This window comes from Syngnathus acus, chromosome 6 (genome assembly GCF_901709675.1).
Source record: "Syngnathus acus chromosome 6, fSynAcu1.2, whole genome shotgun sequence".
NCBI classification, from domain to species: domain Eukaryota; kingdom Metazoa; phylum Chordata; class Actinopteri; order Syngnathiformes; family Syngnathidae; genus Syngnathus; species Syngnathus acus.
The window spans coordinates 4,491,372-4,500,429 of NC_051092.1; the positions used below are offsets into that span (position 1 = coordinate 4,491,372).

The following is a 9,058-nucleotide window of genomic DNA, read 5'->3' on the forward strand; positions in this document are numbered from 1 at the left end:
TTTATAGTGGAGTGGTTGAAGTGAAGCTGCCAGGAGATTATTTCCCGCTCGTCGCTCCATTCACAATGTGTGGCTCATTATCAGCTCAAACCCGAAGGAGCGGAGTTTGCCGTGCTTGTTTTAACAAGTCCCACTGCTCCATCTCCACCTCAGGGGAGATTTGAGCAAAAATACTTAGTGCCAGCTCAGTCTTCTCGGAGGCGGCTCTCACTTCTCACTGTTCCACTGGGAATGGTTGTTTTAGCTTCGCCGCTACTCCGCCAGTCTAGGTGCCTGCGGTGTGTGTCGCCGGGCGGCGATCGTGTCACGTCCCCCCCCCCCCATGCGGAACGCGGGACCCGGATGTCTCTGGTAAAACAATATTATTTTTATTGTAACAGAAACAAGGCTGAGCTAATAATTCATGCTGCAAACCTCAGAGACCGCAACTTTGTCTGTAATTTGCAGGGAGCGCTCATAGCAACCATACAGAGTACGTGCAACGGAAAACAGTAGCGGCCCCCATCGGTATACAAAACGAGGGGTTTTCCTCCGACTTTCCCGACGTCCCCCTTTTTTTTTGACTGGGGCCTCTCAGACACGATGTCAGCGTTGGCACGGCCACATCAGCACTGTTTATTCTAATGCAAAAAGTGGAAACTAAATTCACTGATGTCTTTTTTTTAAAAGGCTTTCAAAATATATTGACTGTTGCTTTAGGTGGGAAGTTCATCCAGTGTGGTTCCAGGCTACTTTTTATTTTTTTTTTAGAAGCACAGTGGCCCCTATCCTTAAATTTTAGGGGGTGCAATACTTTTGAAACTGACGTATGACCTTTTGTAGCACATGTTCAACATCATGCTTCATGTTTAGTCCGCTCAGGTGTAGAGACTCTGGGCCACCAGCAGGTGACACTTTTCCCTCTGTTCACTGCAAGAGTCATTTGTTTGCTCTGCATGTGCTTTCTAAGCTGCACAAACTCCCTGTGTGAGTGTGTGTCTGTGTGTGTTTGTGTGTGTGTTCAGGTCGTGAGTGCATGTCCGGGATGGCCTTTAAAAAGCTTTCCCCTTCACGGCTCCATCAACATCAGGGAGGCCATTCAGCAGCACCGTTGGGCTCTAAGTGTGTGTGTGTGTGTGTGTGTGTATGTGTGTTGTGTGTGTTTGAACAACAATTCAGTCTAACCCAATCTCCCCTGGGACATTTTCATCGTGTCTTCGGCTAGCCCTTGTATCCGCTAGCTACTAGCATCCCAGAAGCTAACAGGGAAAGAGCAAATTCAGTGTAGTTAACTGGAAACCACATTTCAGTGGAAGATAACGGCAAAATTAGCATAAATATAGAGGAAAAGAGCCAACAGCTACAATTAGCGTGACATGTAGCATAACATCGTGTCGCGTGACTGATGGCTTCTATTACGAGTCGAATGTTTTTATATGATACAGAAAACAAAAAAATGGGTGTGGTTTGCTTGATATATTTGAAAGGAAAACATAATCTTGACTATGGACTTCAATACATACATATTAAGGAAGTTGAATCGGTGCTTCTACAATTCTTTAGTGACACGAGTATCTGTACTTGTACTTTTGCCACCTCTGCTAGATTTAGCTGGCAAAACAACAGCGTGGAGTTCATGCTTGCTCTCTGTGCCTTTCTTTGCCCCGCAGGCGGCGAGGACAGCGGGGCCGACTGAGGTCAGCCAACCCCGCTGCTTCCACCCGCCGGTACAAGCGTCGACGCTCGTAAATCTTCCCGTGCCGCGTCATGAGAAATTTGTCCTAGCGGCGCGCCTGACTCCCGCTCTAAAAAAGTCAGACTGGAGCTCCAGTGGCGAGCCGCGACATCTTTTTGCGTCCCCCTTCCCCCGTCGCTGACGTCACAGGCATGGCCGCATAAGCAGGCAGGTGTCCAACGTGCTGTTGTCAGCACATATGGAGGCTTCCGTCGGAGTCGCTTATATTTGGATGTGACTTTTAAACTGGCATCCTGATGAATGACTACAAGGGGTGAAATTTGTCTGGTGAATCTCCAGCAGACGTTTAGCTGAGGAATTTTGGAATTACTCCAAGGCATGAATAGAAACAATTTGTCCTAAGGAGAAAAGCTTGCAAAATATAGCAACAGATAGCTTTCTGTCCCGACATGAATCACTTATTTTGTAAACACAAAACGATACAAACACATTACAGCACACAAGAGTAACGAATGTCAACAAAAAACTCTTCTTCTTTCAAATTGACACCATCTCAAACTAAATAGTCGGACGCCATCTAGTGGCCGACAGCATAATCACACCCAAAATAGATGACAGTTCAACCAAAATAGAGCTAGCAACCGTACAAAAATAAATTTGTTAAATAGCAGGGCCCAGAAGCCGAGCCTCTCAATGGTGCAAGGTTTACACAATTCCCATGAACTTCCAACCCCACTGCGACCACCTGAACCTGCTCAGATTGGTTCCCCATCTGATCCATTCTCACCCCCACCCCCCAGACACTTGCCTCTAAACTCCATTAGACATCTGTTTTAATATTCCGCCATTCTTCTCTCCTGCTTGTTTCCAAGTTTTCTGAGGTTTTTCTGGTCACTCCAATTTTCCACTGGCAGCAAGCGAGGCAATCCCAGGGTGGTTCCTTCTGGAGGGCTTTCAGGAGACTGGGGCCGGCCGACCGACCGACCGGCCGGCCTCTCCAGAGTTCTACGGGTGCCTTTTTCTCCGCAGTGGCTTCCTCGCCAAAAGAAGGCCCTTCCTCCGCTAAGGGCACGGCGAGTACACTTGAAGACGCACTGCTGTTACAAAACAGTGTTGTGGTTGGATTTTTCACCACCCCACCCTTGTGTTTGGCGGCAAACGCAGCGAAATTCTGAACTCGGGATTGAGGTCTTCCATAACTCTGCATCGATTTGGGAGGAACAACTCCGATGCGATTGACGAGGCGGCGCGCTGGGAATGATGGAGGACAAAATGTCAATTTTTTTACGCTTTTTATTCAGGAAGTGTCCTTTTAAAATATAAATGAGCACACATGGCTTTGCACAACTGATCAACCTTGGCGGAGGTCTGCGCCCCAGGGCACTCTTTAGATGAGTCATCACGGCTTGAGTCATCACTGCTCCCCCCCTCGCCGCCCCACATGGTTCTTTTTGAACTATAATCTACGAAGGAACAAAAAAACATGTTTTTTTTCTTTAATGTACAAGAGCATAAAATATGCAAATTCTCCTTTCATAGTTAAATGTTTTTTTTCTATAGTGAACATCATAATATATTTTTCTGTTACGGTGCACCTGTCTGCGCACCTGAATGAGGAAGTGGTCTTCATAACAGTTCTCGGTATTAGAGTCCTATATCGTCTTACGCGGTGCTAAAAAAAATGTCAACATATATTTTGAGTTATTCTGAGTGGGATGATGTGCATCACCACCACAGACTGGTGTAGCGGCGAGAGGTTGTGCGTCAGTCCCCAAGCTAGCAAACCCGCGGTTGCGCTATTAGTCCTGCAGGATAGGAAACTACAGGGTAGCTTTTTTTTGTCTTTGCAAAAATATCTTTGGAGTGTTTAAAAAAATGTCAACAAGAGGTGAATGACGAGGAAGAAATGACATGTCAACAGCTGCACACTAAGCGGTTTGTGTTACCATGGAAACCTACGTGACTTGATGGGCTTCTATGAGCAAATGGCTTCTAATCCAGGAGAGCCAAATATTTGCAAGTGAGTGGAGAACACGACAAATAGCAAAAGATGCTTTCTGGTCCTTGTTATTTTTGCTGCTCTGAGCCGTCCGGGTGATTGACGGGAGGCCGTCATAGCCCTCCGTCTGTTTTTGACTTGAAGAGGCCTTTTTGGACAAGAGGCCTTTATGGCCATTAGGGGAATAGCCGAGGACAGCTCAGCCTTTGTGTTCATTACTGCACCTTGTCCTGTCTTGTGTTCATCTCTCCCTCTCTCTCCCTATCTGAGAGTCATTTTAAAAACAAACCTGTAAAAAAAGAAAAAAAAAAGATTCAAACTAACACACTGGCAGTCCACTCAAACACGGTGGTCGTTTGCAGTTCGGGTTGCTGCACACAAGGTGCTACCGTTGAGGAATTCAGCACTTTGGACAGCACCTAGACCGGCTCTCACCACACAAAAATTCCAACACTGCACTCCCAAAAGCACGGCCCGCAATGCTTTGTGGTCAGAAATGAGACGGCGTTCCTGCAAAGGTGCAGCAGGCAACAGGGAAAGGAAAATAATCTCTTATCAAGGTGTCAACTTATTTCCAAATATTGGATCGCTTGACGGATCGGGTTTAGCGTGGAGAATTGTCAAGTGGCAACCCGGGCTTCCCAAACAAACCATCTCTTCTTTCCCCTCTCGCAGGCAGCCGGGAGGCGGCGTTCACCTACGCCATCACGGCAGCGGGCGTGGCCCACGCCATCACGGCGGCGTGCAGCCAAGGTAACCTGAGCCAGTGCGGCTGCGACCGGGAGAAGCAGGGCTACTACAATCAGGAGGAAGGCTGGAAGTGGGGCGGCTGCTCAGCCGACATCAAATACGGCATCGAGTTCTCCCGCCGGTTCGTCGACGCCCGGGAGATTAAGAAGACGCCGCGGCGCCTGATGAACCTGCACAACAATGAGGCGGGGAGGAAGGTACATAGATGTTCTCCCGATGCAGAAGCTAAACATGTCCTCGCGCTTGCGTGTGTTTCCACGTGATGAAGTTTCTGACAAATGGATAGACGTGGATTTTTTTTTCAAAGTGGTCAATTTTCTTGCATTGGGCAGGTTCTGGAAGAAAGAATGAAGCTGGAGTGCAAGTGCCACGGCGTGTCGGGCTCCTGCACCACCAAGACGTGTTGGACGACGCTCCCCAAGTTCCGTGAGATCGGCTACGTGCTCAAGGACAAGTACAACGAAGCCGTGCACGTGGAGGTGATGCGGGCCAACCGGCTGCGGCAGCCCAGCCACCTGAAGGTGAAGCAGACTCAGGGCTACCGCAAGCCCATGGACACGGACCTCGTGTACATCGAGAGGTCGCCCAACTACTGCGAGGAGGACGCGGCCACGGGCAGCGTGGGCACCCAGGGCCGCCTGTGCAACCGCACCTCGCCGCACACGGACGGCTGCGACCTCATGTGCTGTGGGCGGGGCTACAACACGCACCAGTATACCAAAGTGTGGCAGTGCAACTGCAAGTTCCAGTGGTGCTGCTTCGTCAAGTGCAACACGTGCAGCGAGCGGACGGAGGTGTTCACCTGCAAGTAGAGGACCGGAGAAAAAGGACCTCTGACGGACACTCTTCACGGCATCGTTTTGCACACCAGAATCTTTAAATCGCTTTCCACAGAGTCAAATGCAAAGTACCAGTCGGCGACTTCATGCGAGGATGTACGCACGGGACCGCCAGAGCCTCACGCGTGGCAAAGTTGCGCCCTAGTGGACAAGGGGGGCGCATGTTGGGACACATTTTTCTAAGCAAGGTGCGTTGAGGTGTACCAAAAAAAAAATATATATATATAAATATATATATGAGCGGAGAACTCTGTGGAAGCCTCTGCTGCCAACTGGAATATGGTGGAGTTAAGGTCGGTCTTCCAGTCACACTGGAACTGTCTGTTCTGAACACTGAAAAATAAATTGTTTATTTATGTAATAGTATCTTAAAAAAACAAAAACAAAGCACTAACGGGTAGAGATGTCTTTTTTGTTTACTAAGTGTAAAGAAAGTACTTTAGGAGCTCTGACTGAAGCTGTATGTCTTTTAAGAAAACACCCCCATCCGACGACCCTTAATCACCTCATCTTGTCTTGTTCAAAAGAGCATCGTTAAAATGTGTCTGGCATTCCCAACGCTTTGGCTCTATTTAAGTGTCGCGTCGTTTGTGTTTTCACGCTCCGTTGCCGGCGCGCACCGACCTCTCGTCGGATGCTCGGAGCGGCGGGAATGTTCCTGGAAACTGGATGATGTTGTCGAGTGCTGCACTGATACTTTCTCTTCAGTCGTGCTAAATAAAAGTCCCCGGTTGGAAAGTACTCGCAAAGGCGCTGACCTTTTTTCGCGCACTCACTTGACACTTCATGACATGAGTGACATTATTTAAAGTGGCGCAAAACACTTCAACAATTCACATGTTGACCAAGGCCCACCTTCCAGGTTCTATTGGATCTGGTTTCTTATAAGCCTTTGGGAGTTTAATTAATATTATTCTCATCAAAGTTCAAAACACAAACAATCGAGAGGTTGCAATCAAACCGCTAATCAATTCATTTTTGACGTCAGTGTGCAAAGCTACTGTGAAGATAAACACAGTCGGATCATAGATGGATTAATGAATTAATTAAGTAGAAAAATCTGGGTTGGGAATAAAAATAAATGAATAAATAAATAAATAAATAAATAAATAAATACACACGTTAGGTCTATGCCAAAATGCATACTTTTTTGTTTTGAATAATAAAAAACTTACACAAGACATGTAGAAATATAGTACATGTTTTTCAGGACTTTAAAGTACATCATAAATACAGCCTCATTATGGAAAAAAAAATCATCATGGGTGGCACCAAAACGATGGCAATACCAGCTTCTCATTTTAATCATCAATATTTTATTTTACTCCAAAGTATTTCATTCACAAATCCATGTATTTGTGCAAACAGCAAAACAACACAAGCCAACACGTCCTTGAGCCCAAAGTCGGGAATCCGCATTTTTCATTTTACGGCTGAAAGCATGTTCCTACAAGAATGTTCCTGCTCTGTGTGGAGTGGCCCCGCACATACCCAAGCCTATTATTTCCATAAATTCTCCCCCCCCCTTGAGGAAAAGCACACACTAAAAAATCTGGTCATCAGCGTGTGTGTGTACGCGTGTGTGTGTACGCGTGTGTGCGTTGAGCCAAACGTCATGTCAACGTCTGTTATTCAGCATTCCAATAAGGCTTAATACAGCAGCTGGCAGCTTTGTTGGGCGGTATAAATCATTAAAAATGAATGATAAATAAATCAAGCCGTGTGCTGACTTGGACAAGCTGGTAATGCGCTGCGGTCGTGTGTCTTCATTGTGGCGTGCATGCAACACAAGTCCATGACCTCTCTCGACATGGAGAGGAGCTTCCTCCGCACATTCGACGTGGGAGGAGCGGGCAAATTTTGTTTCATGACCATCTGGGTGATCACCACTACCCCCTGCACTAAAAATGTCCTCAAGTATTTGATTATTCATCAAGTTGGATCTATTTGTTGTTGTTGTTGTTCACCCACGCTAATTGGGGACGTGTGTTGTGGCCGGTTTGAGACAGCCCAGCTCTTCATTGCTTCATTCCGCATGGTTTGCTTTGATGGCTGCCAGTGTGGAAGATGATATGAGCAGTGAGAACATTTAGTTGGATTCTCCACATAAAATGTTGAAAACAGACACAAATTTTATTTTATTGAGGGAAAAACATATGGTAAAATATTGTCGAAGTCGTACAATCTGCAGTTCTTAATCCGTACGTAAATTACCTTTTATGGTCGGCGCGTTTCCTCTTCAACTAACTCAACTTTATTTATAGTGCGCATTAGAAACAACCATAGCTGAATAAAAAGTGCCACCCAAGCTTCAATTTCCTTCAAAAGTGGCCTAGTGGTAGAGTGTCCGCCCTGAGACTGGAAGGTTGTGGGTTCAAACCCCGGCCGGGTCATACCAAAGACTATAAAAATGGGACCCATTGCCTCCCTGCTTGGCACTCAGCATTAACGGTTGGAATTGGGGGGTTAGATCACCAACTGATTCCCGAGCGCGGCACCGCTGCTGCTCCCCTCTCCCCCAGGGGATGGATTAAAATCACACGGGGATGGGTTAAATGCAGAGGACAAATTTCACCACACCCAGGTGTGTGTGTGACGATCATTGGGACTTTAATCTTTAATCTTTTTATAGGAGAAAGTTGAAAACAGCAGGGGACCCAAAGTTGAACCCTGTGGAACACCATACGACAGTAAGGCGGAGTGAACAGGTGCCTTGTCCAAGAGAATTTCAGTTGGTTCACAGTGCATTTTGTCAAATCAAAATACAACAAGGATGGAAATAAATCATTACTTTCTTTGAGAACCCGATTATACATCCTGGTGCGTAGACGCAGGGAATGATCCATAGATGATATTTGGAGAGCGCCCGATTCCACTTGTTCCATTGGAGAGTGCCGAAGAGTGTCATGCAAATGAGCTTTGAAAGCGAAGAAGAAAGCAGCTCAGTGTCCCTTTTCTTTTCAGACACACAGGACCCCAAAAAGTTCTTGAATTGGACGGGATGGCTCGACGGAAACAAGGATGTGCATGTGTATACCGGAAAAGTGTGAAAAGGCTCGTTATGGAGCAGGAGAAGGAGCTAATTGAGAGGAGTTGGCAGAGAGAGCGGATTCAGCTGCAGAATTAACCGTGTGCGATGCATGCTAATGCTAAAGTTCTGTTCAAAACTACTATAAAGAATCACTCAGGAAGTCACGACCTCCACCAAGGCAGTCGGAAATGAATTCTTCCATTGCAGCAAGGTGAAAAAACAGATTAGCAAGATACGTTTTTATGTAATTATAGTTAGAAATATAATAAAAATCAAGTAAAAATAAAATAAAAAGAAAATTAAATCTATTCAATAAAAATTAAAATGAAATATAACATAAAACCAGAAATATGGGAACACAGAAATTCAGAACAATAATCATCTTGATTGGCTAGGTATGTAAACAAAATATGTCAATTTATGTCATGCAGTTATTACGGCAAAGCCAATAAAATATAAAACACACAACAGGAGAGTTTTTTTATAAGCGGCTGAATTTCAATCGCCTTCGTCTCCTTATTTGCATGATCTTGTTGAATTTTCCACAAAATGCTTGTGGAACAGCCCGTTGCCTCGCCACTTCAGCCGTCAGCTGCATGTGAACGGTATTGTGGGCAGCCAGTAGAGCAGAAGTAAGACGGGTTTTGTTAGCTTGTCTGAAGCCCTCGGGAGCGGAACTACATAAGACCCGCCACACTGTGCCATGGATGGTGTAAAAAAAGAAAAACAAATCTATTTGTTTCTTGACATTTTGGGACTTCCAT

At 46.0% G+C, this 9,058-nt stretch overlaps 1 protein-coding gene across 3 annotated transcripts in view; it reads left to right on the plus strand.

Annotated features, from left to right (window-relative positions):
• wnt7bb (wingless-type MMTV integration site family, member 7Bb) overlaps positions 1 to 6,004 on the plus strand; it is a 19,076-nt gene extending 13,072 nt beyond the window's left edge. For all 3 annotated transcript variants that reach the window (XM_037254062.1, XM_037254063.1, XM_037254061.1), the window contains 2 exons: positions 4,350 to 4,621; positions 4,757 to 6,004. In XM_037254062.1, coding sequence (XP_037109957.1) covers positions 4,350 to 4,621; positions 4,757 to 5,236 — 752 coding nt within the window. In that variant the 3' untranslated portion in view covers positions 5,237 to 6,004. The remainder of the gene's footprint in view (positions 1 to 4,349; positions 4,622 to 4,756) is intronic.
• Positions 6,005 to 9,058: the final 3,054 nt, after the last annotated feature.